This window comes from Colius striatus, chromosome 2 (genome assembly GCF_028858725.1).
Source record: "Colius striatus isolate bColStr4 chromosome 2, bColStr4.1.hap1, whole genome shotgun sequence".
Classification (NCBI taxonomy): Eukaryota; Metazoa; Chordata; class Aves; order Coliiformes; family Coliidae; genus Colius; species Colius striatus.
The window spans coordinates 32,641,100-32,666,365 of record NC_084760.1 but is presented as its reverse complement, the minus strand read 5'-3'; the positions used below and the strand labels follow the sequence as shown (position 1 = coordinate 32,666,365).

At 36.5% G+C, this 25,266-nt stretch overlaps 1 protein-coding gene across 1 annotated transcript in view; it reads right to left on the bottom strand.

Moving 5' to 3' along the window:
- Nucleotides 1–23,374, bottom strand: part of GREB1 (growth regulating estrogen receptor binding 1) — a 53,692-nt gene extending 30,318 nt beyond the window's left edge. The window contains exons 1-14 of the mRNA XM_061990090.1: nucleotides 23,218–23,374; nucleotides 18,211–18,333; nucleotides 17,296–17,472; nucleotides 10,576–10,758; nucleotides 10,112–10,255; nucleotides 8,351–8,470; nucleotides 6,610–6,732; nucleotides 5,787–5,924; nucleotides 5,418–5,603; nucleotides 4,491–4,841; nucleotides 3,699–3,827; nucleotides 2,061–2,186; nucleotides 1,430–1,627; nucleotides 1,159–1,339 (exon numbers count right to left, since the gene is read on the bottom strand). Coding sequence (XP_061846074.1) covers nucleotides 1,159–1,339; nucleotides 1,430–1,627; nucleotides 2,061–2,186; nucleotides 3,699–3,827; nucleotides 4,491–4,841; nucleotides 5,418–5,603; nucleotides 5,787–5,924; nucleotides 6,610–6,732; nucleotides 8,351–8,470; nucleotides 10,112–10,255; nucleotides 10,576–10,758; nucleotides 17,296–17,472; nucleotides 18,211–18,333; nucleotides 23,218–23,374 — 2,336 coding nt within the window. The remainder of the gene's footprint in view (nucleotides 1–1,158; nucleotides 1,340–1,429; nucleotides 1,628–2,060; nucleotides 2,187–3,698; nucleotides 3,828–4,490; nucleotides 4,842–5,417; nucleotides 5,604–5,786; nucleotides 5,925–6,609; nucleotides 6,733–8,350; nucleotides 8,471–10,111; nucleotides 10,256–10,575; nucleotides 10,759–17,295; nucleotides 17,473–18,210; nucleotides 18,334–23,217) is intronic.
- Nucleotides 23,375–25,266: the final 1,892 nt, after the last annotated feature.

The following is a 25,266-nucleotide window of genomic DNA, read 5'->3' as shown; positions in this document are numbered from 1 at the left end:
CCACGATTTAAGTCAGCTCTCACAGATCTGTTGTGACTACTTGGGCAGTCCCAGGCAATTACATTCCTGGTTTAGATATCTCATTTAACTGACTTCAGTTAGGTGGCATGAATTCTGTGCAGAATAGTCACTTATAAAATTGTTACTTACCTAACTTTATTAAATAAAAAGAAAAAAAATGTAAGTTAAGCAGCAATATAGGTACTTCCCTACCACTCAGAGATGTTACATGAATAAATGGCTTAAAGGCTATGATAGTTGTAATAGGTCATGTTAGTTCATAAGATGTGGAGGAGTTGAACAGGAAATCCTCACAAGCAAAAATAAAGTTTTGGTGAAAATCATCATTTTTAACCACTGAAAGGCAAGACCTTGCCATTCCATTTACATGTAAGATTCCATAGTTCTTGATTTCAGAAACACTTCCGTGCTCCTTAAATTGGAATCTCTTGGCATTTCTGTAATTCAGTATGTTCTCCAAGCTCCTCAATACCTCAGGAGTCAGAAAGTAAAAGCAGTGCAACTTCTCAGCAGGTAGATCTTTAAGAAGCCAAGGAAATAGGGCTCTGTGAGGGAAACAGTGAATTTTGCAAGTGAGCTGATGGGGAATATGGTAAACATTGGACAGGAACGTCCCCGCTTCCCTGAGAAGTCTACTTGACATTACTGTGTATCAATCCTTACAAATCAGTGATTCTGGACAAAAAAACATTGAACTGGAAAATTTCCAGTCAGTTAAAAAATAAGCAACAGTGTTGGCTCACCACTTTTCTACTCACTGTGGAGGGGTTTTGCATGTTTTACAGCCCAGAGGACACTAACAGAGGATAATGAGCTCTATGTACTTTGACAGGAAGCTTTCCTTTGAACAAATGACAACCAGCCAAAAAAAAAAAAAAAACAATAGATGTGACTGAAAGAAGATAAGAATGGTGAGTAAGAAAAGTTGAAATGTTCCATTGAGGCATTATATAACAAGCAGGATAAGAATAAGTCATGAAGGATCTTAAAAGGAAACGTGTTTATTCAATGCATGGGAAGATAAGAGTTAGCAGAAAGATGCAAACAAAGATGAAGGAATGGACAACAAGAAAGCTGATCTTAAGAGCTAATGCAAACAATAAGAATTTCTCTAAAAACAAGTTACAGTTTTCTTACCTCATTAGATCCCAATGTGCGTGATCATGGATTAGGACAAACAGTGTATGTGGATTCTGCATAGAGTTTTGTAAAAAAGCTTTGAATTTAATCTGGGCCTCTGCATCTAGTTTCATAACATATTGTTCCACCCTCTGCTTTGTAAGATGTTCCTTTTCTAATCCAAGTTCTAATAAAATACCTAAAGAAGTGGAACAAATGTCAGTATTTCCAGATACAAATGCATTTAACAATGTCCTGTAAATCTAAAATAAAACTAACTAATGAGCACCTGAGTGCCAGAGATGAAACAAAGTCTGCTGATAAGTCACTTCGGAGGGTGGAACACAAATCAAGAAATCAATTTTCTCAAAGGAACCCAAATCAAGATTTTGTGTGCTGGAGTCAGCAATTGAGCAAATATGAGACAGCAATTTCTGAGCCACTGCTAGCTGGAATGGACGAATCTGATGTCGTTCAATCTCATAACCTGGAAAAAGACAAAATCCTGTTTAGATATACGTCCAAAGTCTAACACAAAATGTTAGAGTCTGGCAAAGAATCACTGATCTACTCTTTAAGGTACTTTGCTTATGAACAGGATTTCCAGTTTCTGAAAATCTATATGGAATATGCAATTTCTGCATTTGGGCATTTTGGTCCTGTAAGTCTCTTAAATGTCTGAGAGCTGAAAGTGAACTTGTGCAATAGCATCCTGCTACCACAGAACCAAGACTTAGAGCTTCAGAGACTGCAATACCCAGCAGAGCATCCATTAGTGTAAATCTGAATATCCCAAGATACGAGTTGCTGTTTGCCTCGGGACCTTTGCCTTCAAGAGCCCAGATAGATATAACTGCACACTCAGAGAACTGGTCTCAAGTACCCTACTGTTACCTCTTAAGAAAATTCTCCTTACTTACTTGTGCACGCAGCTGTTCCAGTTCCATTGAGTGCGGTCGGTTTATTCACTGAAGCAGAAAGAGATGAAGAGATGTGCCCTTGGTTTTCCTGATAAAACTTCTCCAGCAAAAGATCAATGTCCCCCTCTATTAAATTGAAGGGATAATGAAATAAACATCCATCCATTTCATATTGGTTTTGTTTTTTAGCTATTAAAGAGCTCTATATATACTAGCTAGTAATCCTGCGCTCAGTTTACTGTCTGTTTTATACAGAACCCTCTCGTTATTTTCTATTGCATCTGTTTTTACAGCATATCACTAGTAAAATGCAAATGAGGCCAAGGAATGACAGACAGCTCTGCTGACCACACACTAGAACATTCATGGAGGATGGTAGAAAACTAGTCTCAAGGTCCTGATGCATATCAGCAGAAAAAAAGGACATGAAACTAGCTTAGTCTACATACAGACAATGGAGCTATAGTGTTCACTAATCAGGATTCCAAGAAGCTTTGGAAAACCTAATAAATATTTAAAAATCTTAAATATTTTTGAGAGACAGAAAAATAATTCCCTTTAAAGCTGAAAGATAAATATAAGTTTTGTAGCTATACACAATGTTGAAGCAAGACAAGTATGTTTTATTGAGCTATGCATATCTGCAAATAAATTTTTCTATTCAGCACGGGCCTTGCTTACAGACGGAACCTATGCAGAGAATACAGCATGCCTGTCCTGAGTATTTAATATTTTCTCATCAGCTGAAAGATGTTTGAACATGTCTGCACTGAGCTCACAAAGGCAGAGCCTGCCCCATGAAGTGCAATCCAGTGGATATAGATGGCAGCTATTTTTAGGATGCTCATTTACTTGTTCTGCTCAAACAATAGCAATAGCAAAAGCAATTTTGAGAACCGTACTTTGACTATACTAAGAGCAGACACACTAACATAACTACATGATGGTTCAAGGAAAACAAGTTTCTCTGAAGTGACCACTCAAAATATCTTGGCACATCTAGAAAGGTTCTTGCGATCTAAGTACAGATTTACTGATATGATGTGAATGGCAAAAAGGACTGTGACATCCCATTAACACTGACAGATATGCTGCATTTGCTCTAGTTGTATGACACAGTCTAACTTTGCATGAGGCTGGATCTATCCCTGGATAATCCTGCTTGTAGCAATTCTCAGTATAATCTGTTTAAAAAAATTTTCAGTAATCCCATCTTTCTGCAATTTTTTCTCTTTCCTGTGCATCATGACCAAGTTTACTCTATGGTAAGTTGAAAGGGCAAATCTTGCCTTTGACAGAGTAACTCTGTTCTACCATGGTCAAAATGAACTCTGTTTAGGGCAAAAGAATTGATACGTTCAGATGGATATGGACTTGTAGAGTATATGGATGGATTTGCGTAGCTAAGAATAATCTGCTCAGCTATTTGCTGGCTTAATTTTATGAAAATGAGGGATTCTAAAAATTGACAGTTTTAGCAGGAATTTAAATTCAAAAGTTCTTTCACAACTTTGTCCCGCATCTTTTACAGATTTCTAATAATGTCTTGCGTCCGGAAAGGTAATGAGCACAGCTATTTTCTCAGACTTAAAAGTTTAAGGGATTTGGAAACATGACTCTTTACAACCTGCTAAGTACCTGGGCAGAGTGTGCTAAAGAAGGATCCCAGAGTTTCCACCTTTCCTGTGACCAGCTGATAGTTAACTTCTTTCTGGTAGTCTGAAGGACTGAGCATGCTCTCAGACAGAATTCTTGCCTGATACTTTCCTAAGAGACAAAAGAGTGATTTTTAAAGCACTTCAAACTACAGTTAAAATTATTTTAAGTCACAATAAAAATACTACTCACCTAAATGAATACCACACACACAAAAATGACAGAGATGAGCGTTTTCTCTCTCCTACACATGTATGCACCAGATATCTGTGAGACAGATTCATGTTTTATAATTTTTTGTGCATCTTTCCCAATTTAGGAAACATTTGTTGATGCAGTATTTAAAAAAAGACCATAAATAGTCATACTCACAATGAATGGCTATTCAAATAATTTATTTAGTTATCAGCATAGCCCTCAAAAGGTTGTCGAAGGGAATGACATTGAAAGATTATCTTTCAGAAGCAAAGAAAATGTTTGGTCCTCTGCTCGCAGTCCCACAGAGCAGGAGAGCTTTATGCACTGTATGTGCTGTAACTTGTTACTACTTGTTTATGGTAGTGTTGGCTGGGATGCCTTGGTGAGAAAACAGGTAACGCAGGCAGAATTTGCTGGGGGAGAAACCCAACCATGCAGCATCAACTTGGGTTCATCAAAACCCATTACTTGCTGGCCAGAGCTCTGCTTTCTGAAGCAGCTTGTTGAAACTCCCACAAAACTCCTCATAGCATGAATTACTCTGTGTTACCTGGAGATACACCCTTGGGATCTTACCTGTTATCACAATGCAGGAATCAATGGCTCGATTTCTACTGGCACATATTATCACCACATAGTTTGTCTTCGTTAATTTTCCTTCAATGAGTAGCTTAAACATTTCTGAAAGCCCTTCAGCCAGAGAGTAAGTGCACTCAATGATATGGACACTATCATTGCAGGAGCTAGCTGCGAGGCCTGCCAGCCAGGGAAGCTGGGCTGAAGTCACTGGGGCGATCTGGCTGGGCACTTGAGGGATGCTCTGGGGAACAGTCTGTTGGTACTGACGGATTTCAGACAGGTGGGATTCACGCCAGGAGCGCATGAATATTTGTTCCAAATCCTCAATTAAAGGGACCTGGTCTGAGGCTAAAAAAATATGAACAGGAAAGCATTATGAAATCATGAAAACAAAGCTCGAGTTAAAAAACCCCTTTTTTAAAAAATATACATACTTTTTTAGAGATGATCACGCTTCAGATTTATGCATGCATGACTCTATTGCCTTCAGCAGATGTGAACCAAAGTTTTCATTTTGAAGTGCCTTTGTGATACTCAGGTAAAGCTGTCCTAATTGGAACCCGAGTATCAGTAATTAGAAATATTTAACGGGATGAGTGCTCCTCTTCTCATCATAATACTACTTCTAAACCACAGACTGGATGAAAGAGCAGTGACTTACAGCTCTTTTCCTTTATTTTTATTTTTAGTTGCTGATGTCCCAGATTATAGGAGGAGAACTGTAGGAAGATGAACTTTCTATTACTATATTTCAATATATCTGATCTTCAAGAACTAATTATTTAATGTTGTTTCATTACAATAAATGAAATTGTTTAATATCACACATCCATATCTGATATCATCCTGCCCTAATACTCCCTTTCTCATTTGTCAGCCTGTAATATATTCATTGCAGTCCATCTGGATGTAAAATAATCTTACCTAGTTGAACAAGGTAGTAGACAGTCAGTAAAAGCTGCATTTCCTCTGAAATAGGCTGTATTGTGGATGTGCCGTATTGTTCATATGCTCTAGATAAAGACTGTGAATTTCTGTAACAGGTGTACAACAAAGGACTCACTATCACATCATTAATGTTCCCACAAAGATATGGGAAGTTTCCATGACCTACAAAATAAACAATGTTTGTACACATCACATTAATTTCATAATTTCCCGTGTATGCATTAAACAGTTTTAACAGTAAACCTTGTAAAATGACAGCTTTAGCAGGGTTTAGCAGTAGGATGTAGTTTTGATCTCTCACAAAATAAAAGATTTAAGATCTTGTTGGAAGGTCAGGGTTTTTACCTTTAAAAATAACTGGCTTTGCTTTACAGACTTTCAGCAAGTTGTCAGGAACTGAGACTGGTTCTCCTGAGCCCACCACCGGAGATGAGGCTGGCCCCATCAAAGCAGAATGTGGTAAAGATGACAGGCTTCCTCCATCTAAGATTTCAGATATGTTATTGTTACAAGCAGATGCAATAATGATTTCCTCAAAGAAAGGTTATTCAGTATGATCTCATACCCATATTTGGTATTGGTATTAAATGCTTTTTATGGTTACATCACACATTTCATAAGCTGTTACTACAACAGCTTTCTTGGAGGACTAATTATACTGTTGCAACCTTGTTCACCACACATGCATCTAAAGATTTTGAAATAGCTATAAACAAAGTTCCAGATCTGAATGTAAGAATACAGAGACTTATGTGATACCAATGCACAAATAGTTGTGATTTCTATATTCTCTGTGATATAGTTTCACTGCTCCGAAACAGGTTTTCTAGCAAGAATCAATGTTTTCTCAGTTGCAACTTTTTTATTGCAATTTTAATTTAAACAATTAAACACTCAAAGGTGTTTCAGTGTCTAAACATGGACACAGGCATCATGCTGAGACTTATTAATAATGACTCAATGACTGGATCCTAATGAGAGTTAAACTCAGAGCCTCAGAAAGAAACCAATGGAAAGGAAGCATCTAAATGTAGGTGAGGAGGTAGGTATCAAATATCTTTCGATCCTCTAATATGAATCTGCATGCTTCTTCAAAATATTGCTGCTTTTCCTCTATTATCAAGTCCTGAATAAAAGAAAACGTTATCCTTACTTGGGTATACCTTACCATTTTTAGCTCTGTTTGGAGCCTGTGGGTTGAGCTGCAAGTTCCAAGTTTCAGTAGATGATGGAGATTCTGGTGACCAACCTTTATGGCGCTTTTTTGGAGGCCCTGAATTTGTTAAAGTCCCTGAATAACAGTAATATTTCAAGAAAGTATTAGAATAAAGGTATTCAGTTTTGTATGTGGTAATTCCACATGCTTTGATAGATTGAATGTGTGCATTAAGTACTGTGGTAGGCTGGGTTAACTCCATTAATATTATTATATTTATATGGTTTTTATTTTACATTGCTATGTTCTGCTTAAATTTCTGGGAACTTTCTGTTGCAGAGAACTCTTAATTATGTATGTAGACTTTCCATATTTTATATCAATGTTTACTCTAGGATAAGAACAACATAGGAAGAACAAGACATGTACTAAGAATGCTTATAAGTGTTACTATTTTGAAATCACCACCGTGGGCATTTTGTTTCTTTTGTTTCTGGGCAGTATTTCAGAACTGAGTTCTTCCTGACAATTTTCCCATTTACAGGATTTTCACCCTTTCTTGCTAGCTATCATCTCTGGTTTTATGTTATTCCATATTAACTCCTAGAAAATTACTTCTGCACGTTTCTCCCACCTATATGTAGCTCCAATGCCTTTGTCTGTAAGAATATATCTTTCCCACAGTTTTTCTAGAAGTTCCTGATATTAAATTTCTTGTGGTTCTTTTTTTCATTCACTTCTTGAATATTCTTGTACACTCCTGCAAATTCCTAGAATTATAAGCTTCCACCAATATCAAGTATTTCTAATTATTGAGAGTCAACAGTCCTCCAGGAATTGCTCATCATCTTGCAGGACTGAGCTATTTCTATTTCCGGTCATGACTATATGGAAGCTGTGCACGACTTCATACCAGCAGGGCTGAGTCTCCTGGCAGAATGGTCATTCCCACATGAAATTCAAGACAGAGTAATAACCTTATATAAAAAGGAGGAGTTAATTTTGAAAAGATTAAAATGAAAAATAAACCTGAAGTCTTCAGATCTAGAATAATATTGTTCACTTGCAGAAGAACCTTACGTACAGGTTTTCAAAGTCGACTTCATCCTTTAAACTTTTACCACGTGAGGTATTTCTATTTCTTTGATTTAGTTTCCTGGCATAACGTTGTGACTTTAGTTAAGAGCAATATAAAGAGTTTTTTATTTGAAAATGTCATACTCTTTCCTGCAGTTGTTGGTATGTGAAAGTAATCCATCTGAAATGAATTGGCAAGAATACATGGGAGAAAGAGATAAGAATACAAATGAACAGAGAAAAGAATTTGTCTGTGAAGTCAGCAGGGAAAACTGGGAAGTCTTACTCTAAATTAAAACTAGAGTATGTTTCTAGTCATAGCAAAAGCTAACTTCCTTGCTTAAATTAGTCAGTGACATTTGGTGAGATTGATGCAAACTGACCTGGATTTAGAATCTAGTCTATTCTTCTATTAAATGATTGAACTGTAAAAATATCAAAAAACTTAAAATTAATAATCTAAACTGTAAAAAAGCTATGGCTGGAAACATGTAGACTTTTTTTTTTCCTGAAAATTAGAATAGAAAACACTTCTGTGGTCAGAAAGGACTTGGAAGGGAATAGTAAGTTCTATTCAGGCAGGAAATTAGGAACATGACAGCGTTCGTTCAATGTCTCCCTTACATCTATGGAATAGAGAGTTTAGGGTTATTAAAGACCAAATCCATACAAATACCTAACACTGAAGGTCTTGTCAGAGCAGAAAGGTTGCTTTTCACCAGTTGTTGTTTAGCTGATTCTTTGCCATTATAAACTGCTGAGCTGAATGCTGCTGTTGAAGGGTTGTGATCTATGGCTGCAGATGGCAAGAAAAAAACACAAAGTATTTATATTAAGCCCTTTTAGGTCAAGATCCCTCGTTGGCCACTTGATCATTTACTTCAATAGAGTAATCAGGATCTACTCAAAATGAATGCATGCTGAATATATCAAACCCACTTCTGATCTCACAGTAGGTTATTGCTATCTGTCTCCCAACTGGATAAAACCTGATTCTGCAACTAAACGCATGTCAGATCCTTTAGCAGGTGGAACCTAGCCTTTACCTGAATTTTACTCAAGAACCAGCAGTGAGAGAGGTGTTTTAAAATGTCATCAAATCTCTTAAGCCTCCCTCCAATTGGACATCTTCTTTTCAAGCTTCTTTTTAACAATGCTGCCTTCAAAATAGGTTTTCTCAGGCCTAATAGGCTTGTCATTAACGTTGTTTTTTAAATATATAACATCTAGTCAAAAAAAAAAAAACAATCTGCTATTATAAAGAAATGAATTATTTGTTCTGGAGAGATACCGGTATTCCAGATCACAACTGTTTAACAAGCTTCTTTCTCACAGAATATAACCATCAACAGATTCTGGAACAGTCACAAGACTCTATCATCCATTACCTTTCATTTATGTCAAGGAAAAGTAAATGTATCTGAAATAATTGCTAATTAAAAAAAGGTTACAGATACTGATCTTTAGTTTATGTTTTAGGAGTAAAGGCATTTTTGTCAGCAGATAATGCCTGCAGTAAAGAGGACTCTGGTCATAACATCAAATAGACTGGATCAGAAGAAAAAGCTGAAATAGCACTCATTCCTGTACCATTTGTCATCTGTAGCAGACAAGCAACACAGCTATATTCAGCAACTTTAAAAACAGTGGCTTTTAAAAACATTTGGCTTGACTTAGGTATGAGTAAGCTGCAGAACACCTATTTTTTTATTTGCTAACCCTTTATATATAACGCAGGGGAGTTGGACTAGATGATCTCCAAAGGTCCCTTCCAACCCTACCATTCTATGATTCTATGAAATGTCCGAGAAACAAAGTATGATTGCTTTCTTGATTTGTAATATATCTCTAAATGTATTCAACTTGGTTTATGTGGTTTGTGTACTTATTTGTTTGTCTTTCCTTTCACCAGGTATGAATAAATCACACAGAATCACAGAATGGTCAGGGTTGGAAGGGACCTCTAGAGATTGTCCAGTCAAATTCCCAGCTAAAGTAGGTTCCCCTCAATCAAGTCAGACAGGTCCAGGTGGCTTTGGAAATCTCCAAAGGAGACCCAAACCTGTTTCCATTGCTCCCTCACCTTCATGGGAAAGAAATTTCTCTTCATGTTCAAGTGGAACTTCCTGTGTTCCAGTTTGCGCCTGTTACCCCTTGCTCTGTCACTGGGCGCTACAGAAAAAAGACTGGCCCCATCCTTTAGACACCTGCCCTTTAGGTATTTAAAAGTGCTGTTAAGGTGTCCCCTCAGTCTTCTCCAGGCTAAAAAGCCCCAGGCCTCACAGCGTTTCCTCCTTCAAGAGATGCTCCAGTCCCCTTGTTATCTTTGTGGCCCTCCACTGGACTCACTCCAGAAGTTATCTTATCAGTCTTGAACTGAGGAGCCCCAAACTGGAGTAACACTAGGTGGAAAACTAGTACAGTTTCCAAGTGGTACCTGTTTGCTGAGTTCCAGCTGGAGTGCTTGTGTTTGCTGCTGGGAGCAGCTCACTTGAGGTGCTTCCTGAGATGCCTGAGCTTTCTGGCAGTTGGAACAGTGTGGTTGAGCAGGTGCTGGATGAAGACTGCCGGCCTCTGAACTCTTAACAAAAAAAGAAACTTTTTATCTCCTGACAACAGTAGCTTTGGCTTTTTCTCTGCATATTTGTTTTGATGATAATCTCACACATTAATTACTTAGAGGCTATAGCACTTGGAAGGGAGGAAGCAATGTCTTCAGACATGCCATCCTCATATTAGGTCAGTCAATTGCTTTTTACAGCTGCTTTAGTAATCACTCAGCTTTAAAGAGTTTTTCTTTCAACTGATCTGTCTTAGGATTTACACAGACGCCAGTCCCTGTGATAGCCAAGCTTGGATGATGAAAACCAGAGCTCGAGGAAGACAGCTTCATTATCTTACCTGCCCCTTTCCAGCAGATTACAGATCCTTTGGTCAGAGCTCCCTGTGCATTCCTGACCAGATAATACTTTAAGTGTTTCTGTTTCTTGGGCTGAGTGGTCAGTTTCAGATTAATGTGGTTCGAGAATTCTGTAAAGTAGCAGAAACCCTTCTTGCCACAGCCAACACAATTGCCAGAGAAGCCTGAGGAAATAAACAATATATACAATCCAATGAGATAGGTGGCTCACTATTAATAACATCCAAACACACAAAACACAACTCTTTCATGGAGAAAAGTTGTATTTTCAATATATTTGTTTTTACAGAATGAACTTGTTATCAACATTTTCCTTCCAAAAAAACCTACATTAAATCCACTGTATTTTACTTTTGCTATCAGACTGCAAAAACAGGGCCCCACGTTTACAAAACCACTAAAATTGGCCAGATTTTTCATTTTATCCCACCAGAAAAAAAATTACAATCCCTATTTATTACCTACCTGTGAAACACTAAACCGAGAACTTTCTGACTGAAGAGTACTGGATTCACATACTTAACACTAGCCCTATTCAGCACCACAGAAGGTACATATTTACTTTTGTTTCAGTTTTAATTTAAATTAACCATGCAATTAAGTCACAAGAAATCAAGTATATTTAATTTGTTATATTTAATTAGATTTAAGTATATTTAAGTACCAAGTTCCTAGTACAGATGCTTTCTTAGAGATAAGAAAATACTAAAGCCTTCCTGGGCTTTTAATGTTAAGTAGCTTTCTCAAATTATAGCTGGACTGTGTTAGCACTTCACAGCAGTTTAAACTATTTATGATAAGGGAAATAAAGTGTCTGCAACTTTATAGACACAACAGAGACATAGTCCTTGCATGTAAAAAAGCTTATTGTGCTTGATGGGGCATTTCCAGAGACACTGCCATTTCCTCTCATTCTTAGATACACAGTTTGAGCCTCAAAGAGGGACTCCTTATGGTGATGTCATTATCTTTGTAAACAAAGGGCACTCCTTGCAGAGCTGACTATCTGTCTTTTGATTCTTAAATGAATTTTTGTCCATTTTCCAAAGTACTTCCTAATAAATTTTCCTTTTAAATCAGACCAATGTAATTGCCTGAAAACACTTATTAGATACAAAAAAAATCCTATATGTCTTTGGAAATTTTTCTTCTGTTCCCTTTACATGACTTGAAGCATGAGGTTCTCTTTTATTTCAATCGTATCGAATGAACATTTTTACGTGCCATCACAGGAACAGAAGTGGAAAGGGTGTGTAAAGTGAATTAGAAGATGGCAGAAATAATGGAAATAAATTTAACATAAAATGTGGACAATAACATGGGAAATAAATGATTGGAGCAAAGGATCAACAATACTGTAGATAAATTTATGAGCCTTTTATGAAAATTATTATTTTAATCACCTATTTCAAACAAATTAAGTTTTCAAACTAATGGTCAATACCTTTTTCCTTCTGTAAAATGCAAGCACTGAAATATAATGTTTTGTAAACACCTGTTGCTTGGTTTACAACCCAGGCACTGTTATTAGTTTTCCAATGGCTCAGCAGAATTTATTAAAGCCTAAATTCATGAGGAAATTGGTCTGGTATCTATGGAAACAAGTGGCTAACAACCATTGAAAGCTGCCTATTATCTCTCTGATCCTGGTCGGTAGGATGATAAAGGTCATTATGACTCATAAAATCAGGGCAAGTCATGACTCTGCAGAATCCTCTGTGTTATATCAGTCAGCACAAAAGCATCTGTCTAACATCACAGAGCCTTCAGTAGCTGCAATAAAAGCAACAACAAAAGGAAACAGAATCAGAACGGATGTGGCAAAAGCTATAGACTTTGCATGCATTTTATGCAGATTAAGAAATCATGGAAAATGCTTTGCCTAGTAAATGAAAATTTGCCATACATTTGGCAGCACGCTGAGTGTGGCCAGCAGCACTGAAATTTTTGCCAAGTTGACACTTAGAAGCCTTATATGTCTTTGAATACAAGCATGCACAGACTATTTCCAAAAGCAAAATATAAGTACCTCTGCACTTTTTAGGGGGTTATCATTTTTTTCTGGGAGTGTCCAGCAACTTACCAAAGACACAGGTAGAAATATCTGTTCAACAGAAGTAGGACACTGGCATAAAGATTTTTCATGTGGACTACAGATCAGTCATCATTGGTAACATCTGTAAGTCATCATCTGCCTAAACCAGAATTAGTATTAACTTCAACCTGAAATAATGTTTTGCCTTAGTCACCTATTTTTAACTCTGTAAGGTCTGCTGGAAAATTAGATTACACCACAGATGGCATACAGGTGAGCCCCGAACAAATCTAAATTGTCCATTTGCTCTGAAAAGTCCTTGGAGAACATTTTAGAAGTTTATTTTTCTATTTTGCTTCTAAGTCAAACTATCGTCTTTCTCCTCAAGTATCTCCAGCTCTGACTCAGACTGAGTCCTTTCCTGCATGCTCTTGCCAACACTGTTTTTCATCCCATTCATTCGGACCGATACTCTCTGATGACACAGCCATTGCTTTGTTAATACAGCTCAGCCCTCATATCACAGATATAACACAGCATGATTTGATAATGCCAATGCAATAAAATGCCATTCAATCATTACGCACTACGGGGCTCTGCCAGCCTCGCTCATATCACTTTATGTAGCAGGTTGAGTAGCTCAGAGAACCCAAACATTTAATCATCCTCCATTCTCTGAATGGCCTGTTCATGCACCATGGCCCAAGGCAGCAGCTGATAGAAGACAGCTTGTTTCATAAACAAGTTGCATTAAATATTCTTCCATACATTATAGGGAGTACAAAGGTCAGAGGAGTTGGGGTAGCCATAAGGTGACTCAATATGTCTATGTCATGGGATTGATTTCACAAGAGAATTAGAAATCAATGCCTGGAGTTTAGAGGCTAAAAGCTTTTCACCTTTAGGTCATCGGTTCATATCCAACTCATTTCAGTAGTGACTTAAAGCTTTTACTCCCTGAAGATTGTTTAATCAGAGAGTGTTTGATTTTATCTGGTATTTTATGTGTATGTATTTGCTTGAATTTGCTCATATGGCAGCGATGAATGAAAAAGTACTTCCACGGTAGGGACCTCATATGCAGAAGGAGGACCTAGACAAAAAGGGTGTGAAATGCGACCTACTTTCTCATTAGGGAAATGGTTCCTTTGGATCAACAGTGAGCAGGGATAAATAGAGGGCTTCTGCATGTAAGGATATCTATCTCATATATCATAATCTAATCTTTATCATAAATTGGCAGAAAATTGTTCTCTTAAAAAGTCTTGCTTTCACATGCACAATAGGCTCTTAATGTTAATATCTTTGTTGAAAGCTGGCAGCTTGCTTAAAGAAAAAATGACTATATTTTTATCTTTTCAGCAAAAGTATTTCTTCTTTTGAGTTACATGTACAAGAAAAAGCACACAAACACTGACAATGCTCCACATTTTCCCCACCTGCCAAGCACTACTCCATTTGAAGACTGAAGTCCTAAGTTTAAAAAATAAATTAAATAAATATGGTCAAGCTAGAGAGCTCCATTGAACAGAAACTCACTACTGTTATAAAAGTCCAATAGAAATCTGCACATCTTAACAGAAGCTGCCACAGTATTTTACACTGTGATGTTTTCATCCTACACACAGGTTACAATGCAAGCAAACAAATCTTTTCCTCTGTCATTCTGACCTCAGAGACCCAGTGGGAAAAAAGAAAAAAAAAGATTTCTTATTTCCTGCTAGGAAAGTGGGCAGCTGTTTGGTCTTTTGGGAAAGAAAATGATGGCTGAATAGCTGCTTTGTTTATCATGAGAGACTCTCCTTTAGAATGAAAACTGAGCAACAAACCGAAAAGAGAATAAACCTTTGGGATTGGTACAGGTTAGCTGCTTTTATTAGGAAACAGTAAATATCTCACTATCACATAAGTTTCCTCCATTTAAGCATTCCTTTCAGTTGCATAAAATCCGAGAAACAACTTCCTAAAGGCAAAAAGCTGCATCTGCTTTTGAGAAAAGCTAAACCTTTGCCCTAATTTGATTAACAGAACCATAAGAGGCAAATGCTCAGACACACAGATATTCTTCCTTGCCAAAAACATAGTCTTGTGCAGAAAATTGGATTTTTTTTTTTTCTGGAATAATATATCAATTGTAAAAATAGAGAAATAAAACAACATCCAACATAAATGACTTTCAAATCACAAGCACATTTGCCTCGATGGTGGGAAAACTTATTAGCATAGTCAATAAACTGGCAGGTCTCAGAGGCATATCAACATCCCCTAATGGGAACAAGACTGTTAAGTCAAAAGCCGGTCTGGAAACCACCAAGACGTTTCCTGTTTTCTTCTGGAATTTTTGTATGTTCTACAGGCATCTTCACAAACATATGCAGGCAGACCGTAAGAAATCAGGAAACTATTGCGTAATGAATTAGTGTCTTTTCCCTTCAAATACATTGTTTTGAAAAGAAATCTACAGTTCAGAATAACAGCCGCCTCACAAAAACACAGTATATTAAGAGAAAAAGCATGAAAGGGAAAACAATGGGGTTGAAGGGTTTCAAGTTATGTGTTACTAATAAGCTTTACCAAAAGTGTGGGATACACCCACACTCGTAATGACAGTTCATTTCAATTCAAAATTAATCCGATTCAATTCCCAAAGATTAGAAAGGCTTGAAAGGAGCACTTTCCATGTTGTTTCAAAGGGCCAGTAATTTTGAAGAGCCTAAACTCTGAATACCAATAAGGAACCTTCTGTCCTATCTTTATAAGAAAAACAAACAAACAAAAAAAGAACTTCTCTTCTTCATGTGAAATGTTTTCAACTTAAATCGATCACAAGACAGAAGTGATTATTATACTAATAGAGAATTTAAAGCAAGAACAGTTCTGTCTTTTTTCTCACTATGTGTCTGAAACTGTGAGACTATTGCTGTTGACTATGAATTTCACTTACTCTAATTTGACTTGCATCATTGTATGGAAATCTATGTATAGTATTGTACAAATAGTATGATATCCTCAAGTGAATAAGATATATTGTGGTTTTTCATTAGATTAGGGACCAAGAACATTATTTTATTTCCATCTTCTAGATGAAGACTTTGGATCTTAAAGTATGTAACTTCTTTCATATTTAAGCTTTTTATAGAATACATAAAAGTCAACCTATAGAATTACTAAAAATTCTTTGCAAAATACTGTTATTCACTGTAGTTTAACAACAGCTGAAAATAGGCATTTAAATGGTTTCAGGAAATGAAAATGCACTAAATAAGCAACCTGAGGATGCAAGTAGCATAAAAACCTGTCAGTTATGTTCCTGTGGCCTTTTTCTGTTCTTATTTAGCATGCAATTAACAAATACATTACTTCCTCTCTCCTAACAGCCTAAGGAGCTTAAGCTGTTAACAGTGCTAGGATTGAATGACTTGAGTGGTACAACATTCCTGTCTTTATCTTTAAAATGACAACACATAGGTTATTTACAACCCTCTTAATTCTTTTACAATCACTGGTTAAATGTACTGTGACCAATCCAACTCTGCAAGATCACATGAGGAAAGAAATTACTGTACATAAGAGTTGCATTATGCACCTTCACACTCCGCTGTCATCCCAAATGCCTTGAAGAGTTGCGCAAACTGAGATAACAGCTCAGTTCACATCATATGCCTCAGTGTTTGAGAAAGAAAACTGTTAAAAGACATAGAAGATGTTTCTTTTTTTGCTATTTATAAAGCTTGGACCAGCACACAGATGCAGCTTTTTTGGTTAAATAAGAAAATAATACATAAGAACCTGAGAGTGCCTGATTGGAAAAAAAAAAAAAGAGTTCTTCCTCCAATTATATACCACTTTCTCAATATAAAAAACACTCTATTTTGATAACATTAATATTTGGTTCATTCATTCCTGTGACTGCCGATCTTCCCTGTTTGGGTTGACCTGGATGAGGCTAATGGCCTACCAAAAGGCTATGACAAAAGACAGAAGAATCTAGTTTTATTTCAGAAATCAGACCTTTAAATAGATTAAAAGCAAAAAGCTGAAGTATCCTACAAACTGTATCTTTTCAAACACATGGTATTACCTAATTATAGATATAGAAAAAAAATTCAACTTATTATCATTCATCTTTTTTTATATTGTGATCAAAAAATCATAGATTAGGATCCAGGACCCATGCTATTGTTCAAACACAGCAGACAATATTGTCCCTATCTCAAAGCGATAACTCAAAAAGGTCTTATATTTTTTGTCGTCCAATCTATCATCAAACTGATGACATGTATATAGTAGCCTGAAAGTTCCATTTGACAGACCTACAGTCGTTCCAAGTCACTGTTTGGAAAGCAGTTCAACAGGCAGCAGTTCAACTGGTCTAGTTACCAGATGTGCTGTTCCAGTAACTAGGACATAAACTGATCGGACGATGACTTTAGCCTTGGATTAATGGATAGAAAGTGTTGAAGCTTTTCTCATGAACCGTCTTACTCTGTATCTTTCCAAAGCAAACATAGCCAGCTCTGAGCTGTTATCTTCTTGTGCATCACCACTGAGCATTATTGTAGACGTGGAATGGAAATAAGATCCACTGAACTCACTCTGCCAAAAAAGATTAACCATTCATTGTAGCCCATGGAAGAATCCACTTACTGCAGTCATAGACACTTACCCAACAGGGCATTGCGCCCATTGTCATCTGGCAGGAATCTTTTATCCACAGCACACACTAAAAGGTGTTCAGGTAAATTTGGTGACTTTGCACCAACAAGTAAAAACCCTGATGGTACCTCAATATGTTCATTGGAAATTGAAACCAGTCTCAAATCTTTACCAGCCTGGCAGAAACCTAGAAAAAAAATCAATTTAACATATTTTAAGTTGACAAGATATTTTGTTTAATACTCACAATTAAAGCACTTCCTGTATTTTTAACCCAAACCAAAGATGCATCCTCTGAAGTCCAGAGCAAGAGATCATTTTATTCCCTACCTTTAGGTAAGCCACAAACAGATGCTGCCTTTACAATAAACAAAAAAAACCTGAAAACATACAGTGAAGTTTCTCTTGATCATGTTTGGCCACCTCTGTATTAATGAGATTATTTAATAACATCATCATAACTTAGGTCCGACATTCAAAAACAGAGCAAATAGTCTCAATAACTGGTGATTTCACTGGCTTTTCCTGGGGTTTTGAATATTTTTTACAGCATTGAACAAGGTACATTTTTAATAGAAAAGAGCAATGATAAAGCCATAAGAATTATCACAGTCATTTTAGCAAATGACATGTCTGCAAACTCAAATTCTTAAACGTCATGTTGCCAAAAAGATCATAAGCCCTGTCCTAATGTCAAGTATTCTAACACAAATGCATATCTGACACACTGGGTAAAGACCCTGTCAAACATAAGAGCAATCCAGAGCAATTCAGCTTTATCTCACAGGTGACAAACAGTGATGTTTTTAGGATTTATGTATCATACAGATTAGCTCATTCTCATTAATTATAGGGGAAATGGCCCCAATCCTATCCTTTCAGTAGGTCAAATGCCTTCTGACAGCACATCTAGTGCATTTCTTACCATCAGTAGTGCAACATCCTTCTGGGGGAGGCTTCATTTGGTAAGAAACAGGAGGACTACTTGATTCTGAGCCTTCTTCCTCCTCCTCTTCTTCTTCTTCCTCATTATCTGCTCTGCTGCCTGCTACAAGTTATCACAGCATAAATTAGTCAGACAACAGAAAACACTGGCAACAAACCAATGAATGAACAGGGTGACCCAGTTAAAGAAAGCATTATGGCAAACTTGATTCTCTTCTCTTGACAGTGACTTTACTGTTGCCAATTCTTAAGAAATTTGTTGTTTCCTTAAAGCTCCAGCTTCTAGTCATGCTTACAATAGCATGTCCTTCATCAAAAAAATAAAGCTTTTAGCTCCCGTGCAAAAAAAAAAAGTTCAGAAGTGTGACCCAGTTGCACCTGAAAAAGTAAAAAAAAAACCCTAAAGGACAAATAAAAAAAAGACTAATTTTATTAATTTTATTGATTAATCTCATTATTTTTCATCTGACCTCATGATTTTTAGAGGCCTAACTCCTGATGTTTGAGCTTTTACTGATCGCAACAGTGTAACTGTATCCTTTGCTTATAATATTAACGGCCAATATAAACTTGAAGTCATTACTTCTTAGCACTTTAGAATGTCCTGGCTTCAGTCCAAGTACAGATTTTATTAATTAGGTATTGACCACGTCCTTGATGTTGTACAGGAAACTGAAGAAACATTTCCTGCATGAAACTAAGTTCACCACAGATGATGCCACGATAAGAACAACTAATTCTCAGGCCATCTGTCTCCTACCACAATCCAGAGCTCTGAGTAAAGCACTGCTGCTCCCTGTACAGTGTCAAGGAAAGGCAGATGTCTAGGCAGACGATTCACAGCAGCCTATGCACGGACTATGCTAGTCTAGGAGGGAACACTGAAGGCTGGGGAGAATATATGACACAGGCTTCATTTTTTAGAGGGCTTTACGTGTTTCTTTCAGATTCTCTGCTGTAAACCACTTGTCTGGTGCGCCAGCTATCTAAATCAGCATTTTTACCCAGCAGCTTTCTTGTTAAGAAAGTATATTGTTGGTCTATGTTTCAGCCTTTCAGCTAGAGACTGCTTCTTTCTTTCTCTCCACTCATAGGACAATAACTTTTTGATGCATAACACAACAGTTCCAGCAAAACATACTGAGCAATGACTCCATCCCCCTCTTATGTCTCAGACATCCTCAAAGCAAACGGGACAAAGCTGGCAAGCAGAGAAATTCAGTTAAATGGTGAAGGGAAGAACACTTCTATGGACAGGACTGAGGAGAAATTCAGATCAGGCCTTTCTTACATATGACAGAGATATGGCACAAATACTAAGTGAACCCAGTGGGGCTTATGTCCCAGGCTTGTGTAGTTACATGCCTGCAGCAAACGCAAGGAGCTGTTACTGACAAAACTGGGCAGTGAAGGGCTGAAGGTACTTGAGGATCAGCAAGAAGCCAAATAGCTGTTTGGACTTGGGCAATGAAAACAGCAGTTAGGCTCCTAAAACATTCTATTAATCCAGCTTTTAGTCTTGAAACAGAAAAGCAATGAAGCACTCTGCATTCATCCTCCAAAGCTCAGGGTTAATTGGACATACTCTCTTTGCTTTAACTGACTTTGATCAGGCATTCAGAATCCTATAGGATATTCATCAAGGATTGTTTTTTTCCTATGACCTTCCACAGAATATCTTTTCATGTTATTGACAAATTACTGTAGAATCAATGAAACAAATACTAAAGGCAAAAATGAGAATTAAGGAGGAAGCTGAAGAAAGTAAATATGGAGTTTGAATTTTTGTCTCTAAAGTTTATTAAGACACCAATCTAGAAAAGGATTTAAAGGGTACGTTTACCCTGAAGTATCTAAGCATCACACTTCAATCCTAATGCACACAGATAAGGACAGAACGTTAAAAAAACATTTTAAGGGTGTAGTCTAAAGGCAAAAATGCTGAAAGTGAACAAAGGGAAAAGTGAAGCTCTCTGTCTTTGCCGTCTATGTCAAGGTAAATCATATGCTATGACTTAACCTTGACTAACATCCAAATGCAAGGCAAAAGGCACGAGTCTGTCTCTCCTCTCATTCCCCACACTCCCAGTTGTGAAGTTCCTTCCTTCCTTTTTGTGCCAGTCCTGACACTAGAGCCTGTGCTGAGCCACCTCAGTTTGCTAATCCAGCAGAACACCTTGGCAAACAAGAGTGACCAGGCTTTTCCAGTAGGTGTGAGATTAAATTAGTTCAGTGAAAGATTAAAAAAAAAAAGCTAAAAATTCTGAAAAAGGAGGAAATGTGAACATATGGCTAGGAAGAAGGGGGAAAGCATAATGTGGGATTTTCCCCTTTTAGCAGTAGTAAACTGTTAGGTTTGTTCAGCCATACCAGGTAATTTCACATCCAAAATTTAAAAAAAAAAAAGAGACAAGGAATGGAAGTGGAGACTGTTTAACAAATAGGAGAGCTACAGTGCTTTCAGGTCAAAAATGAAGAAATCACAAGCAAATACAGACCTATAATACACAAGAATGAGTTGCTGTCACCTGTAAAGGGCATAATAAGGGTTTCTCCCAATCATTTTTAAAAAATATTCTCAGTTTCTGCTTCCATTTTACTTTCAAAGCACAGCCTTTTCAAATAAATCTGTTTGTATGTCTCTGTTCCACACCTGTTAAATGATCCTAGACAATCGAGCACTCAGAACTAGAGACAAGATGATGGCAAAAGTTGACTCACATCCATAATACTTATGTTGTATGCTACAAAACCAGGCAGTCAGCTGATGTATCTTCACATAGCTCCATGAAACCAACAGACATACTGTGAAGATTCTGTCTGTATTTTATTTAATTTAAATTTATTCATAGATACCATAAACATCATTGTTTTCTTTAGGGAATTCTTTTCCATTCTCACAAAGGACTTATTAGACCTTTACGTTATACACTTGTGATCAAGACATTTCACAGGGAAAAGTCTTTTCTCCTTAAGATAGAATTTAAATATAAGTTCTGCAAATATTTTAACATCCATATAATTTTTTCTCAGTGATACTATTCATAGGGTTGATATTATCCACAAGCTGATTGCAGCACCAGGGCTTAAGTCTACAGCCACAAAATATACAGTATTCATGAACAGGCAGTCTCTTTTAAATGTAGATCAAGAAAAGAACCAGTTAACCAAGTATGAGTTATATGCAAAGCTCTTTGGCACAAACACAATACATAGGCCTAAAAGATGACAGTAAGTACAGTAGAAAGTACTAAGTACTAAAGTACAGTAGAAAAATGGAAAAAAGTATGTTTTCTAATTGAAAAATAATATGTGATTAGAGAATCAAAACTGTGAATATGATTATGATTCAAATAGGATTTGGAATTCAGAAGTGAAGAATTAAAGATTTGCACATACTGACTCCTAACAACTGGGATCCAGCCCACAGACTTAATTTACAGTGGAAATTTCAAGTTACAACGAAGCTGGAGTACATGACGCCAGCTTGTAGATGTCTTCCACCTGAGAAACAACCAAGGAAAACCTCTATTACAGGTCTTTTCAGAGTTCCCCTTGTCTGAAACTTTCAGAAAGGAATGTTCTCTGCCAGGCTCTTGTGAGACTTTAAATTAATTACAGTTCAATTCTGTTTCCATTAACTTCAAAGAAAACAGAATCAGCTCCTCAAGGTTTGGAAAGTTCTTTGAAAGCCTTGAAAGAAAGAAGTTACAGAAGCATGAAATCACACTTTTGTTCATGAACAATGCATCTGCTCCTGGAGCACCTTTCCCAACTGATGTCATAATCCATTTTGTGACATCATGGTTGGTTGCCGTGGCAAAGTTTATTAAATCCTCACAGAAAAGTTTGACAGAAGGATCGCTTTGTGTAAGGAACAAGCAGCATACATGTTTAAGCAATGAATGTGTATTCATTATTCTATCCTATATTAGGGGAAAAAAAAGACGACTAGTGATGTGTTAGCTGTGAGCAGATCTGCTTTTTCAATAGATGCTTTTTCAGCTGTTACCATGAAGTAATACTAAAGAGTTTAATCTATGCAAAACACTTTATCTGCTACTAGTATTTTTTTTTTGCTATTCTGTGGATTGTTAACCACAAAGCATTTTTCACTACATATATATCAAACCCATTTTTAATAAAGTATGACAGGGGAAGTAGACCTGGTCAAAAGAAATTAAACACCACCTAGGTGACAGAAATGGCTAATTACTTAAATTACTAGGCAAATCCTAGCACCAACATGCCAGTGTTCTGCCACATAACATTAACTGAAAACAAGAAGACTGCAACACAAAACAGCACAACAAAACACCAAACTGTATCATGAGTTTGCTTATCGGATTTATACAGTTCATTTAAAAAATTAGCAGGCTTCTAAAAAAACACAAAAATTACTGAGAAATTCCATGTGTTCAATACTAAGTTGTGCGGGCTTTTTAGGAGAATACATACTAAATTTTAACTTTTGAAACCACAGAATAACTAAAAATATCATGTTCCAAGTAATTATAAACCTTCTCAAAAGTTAAAAATGTTTCTACTGTATTGATTCACAATGAAAAACAGTCTTAGTATATATATTTCATAAATCTGTGATGTTTTTACCATTATTTTACCATATAACTTTCAGCAATGTATAATAAATTACAGGACAGCAGATTTATGTTCCAATTCTCCAAAGATGCCTCTACACACTTACTGGAACAATTCCTAGTAGTTCAATTTATGTGTGTGGATAAACCTGAGCAGGCAAGCACCTTAATTTTGGCAAAATAAAAGACAATGTCATTTATATTTTTAATCCAAGCCTAATATATATATATATAGATAGATAGATATAGATCATTTAAAAAAGCACAAAACAAAAAAAAACCCAAAGAAAAACTTCAGATATTCTGATTTGAAATGTGTGTGTTGAGCCTTGGGAGAAAAAACAGCAGAATTGTCTTTCAGTAGAAATAGAAATTCCATTATTTCCTACCTTCCAATGATGACAGTTGCTGCTCTGCTTCCAAATACAACTGAGAAAAGATAGGTCTGGGAACTAAGTTATTTGAACGGAGAGAGGCCTCAATAGAATTGTGCAATACTTCTTCAAATCGCGTTGTCTTGAGCTGACCAGCATAAGAATTTCCCATCTTCTCAAAAAAAAGAGACAAGAAATAAAGAAAAAAGGAGATATTTCAATTTTAGCACTCAGAACTCGATCACTGGTTGTTGATGTCAGACTACACATTTCTCATGAAAGAGAGAGGCTTCATTGTCCACAAAGAAAGGCAAAGAACATTGACTGCAGCAGTCACTGAGCAGATCCTGCTGGTAAATTACAGGAAGTTATCTGAAAGTAACAGCTTTCTGTAATTCGGCAGAAAGGCAGCAAGCTTTGACACCTTCTTGAAAATGTGGCTAGAAATCTGATTCAAGTAATTCCTTGGTTTATACAGCAATTGAGGAGATGCATTTTCAATAGTCTGCAATCTCATTTGTTGAACAGCTTTTTCTGTTTTACATGATTTGAGCAGAATAAATGCTAAAGCATCTGGGGAATGCCACGGTTTTCTGTATTTATCTTTGGACAGCTCATCATGGCTGAAAACTCATGGTTGAAACAGTTCAACATATATTTTAGAGGTGCTGTCTCATAAATAATGTAGCATTGCTGTAACTCAGATATTGTGAAATCTAATAGCCTTTCCTTCTCACCTTAAGAAGTATTTTTCCCTCTACACATGCTTTCATTTTTTTTTAATCAGTCATTTTCAAGTATGTATCTCATTTTGCATTTAATAGGACTTCATGGTTAGTGAAACACAAGATTTACTCATCCTATCATTGAGGAGTCCATTTATTCCAGCTGAATGTCCCACGTACTTAACTGCCGTCTGCTTTCCATAGCTAATACAATGAGCTGGTTTAACCAAAAGCCATGTCAGCTTTCTTTTCCTAGTACAAAGTAGCTCTTGCCCTGGGCCCCATTTCCCTTCCCTCCTCAAGTAACTGTGAATAGAAACCATGAAACGCTTCCTGTTTGTGGCAGTAATTTCTAACCACCGAACAGCCCTTCCTCAGCACTGGGTACTGCTTGGAAAATGAGCCTGTTGGGAAGCATCCTGCAGGAATCAGTCAAGCAATAAAAAAAACTATCATGAGACCATCTATTGCTCTTGATGGAAAATGGGGTTTCAAAGGAACATCGTAGAAAGTTGATGATTTAGACATCTCTTTATGATCTTATAAAGAATATTTTACATACATGATCATATTCTGTGTATTTGTTGGTATCATGTTAATACTATATACATAGTATAGTTAATATAACATAGTATATTATAAATATAAGAATTATATAAACATTTCTATAAATATTTTATAAATATTTATATTTTTATTATTATTATTATTATTATTTAATAAATAAAATTATTTAAAATATTTTATATAAATAAGAATTATAAAACAATTCAGGTAGATTAAAAATGATGTAGATTAAAAGCAGGCACTATATACCCCAAATATATATATATGCCCCAAACCAAACAGAAGAGTTACAATGAGTGGTACTGATGTATCCATTTGGTGAAGGGTAAATAGGAAGCTGCAAAGTCTGTTAGTGACATTCAGTGCTAATATGAAAGTATGGATGCATGTTCTCTTCCAACAGAAAAAGCAGATTACAGTTCCCTTTCTGCACTAATAAGAACCCTCTGGCTCCTCTTGTTGCAAGCGCTGCTTCACCCACACCAAACACAGTTGAAGACAATGAAGAAAGTCTGTGCTTAAAAAGCTTTATCAGAGGTTTATGCAGGAAACTCAAGGTTAAGCTCTAAAATGATGTACACTAAATGCTGTTTCTACACAAAAGCATTAGGAGACATTTATTTAGTTCTAATTCTAATCCATCTTTCAACCAGGTATCTTGAGAATTATTTTTGTTACGTGTAACACAGACAAATAATTTTCAAGATTGACAGATACGTATTTAATTCTTTGTTCTTTTAAATTCCTTTCCATACTATGAACTCATATTTTC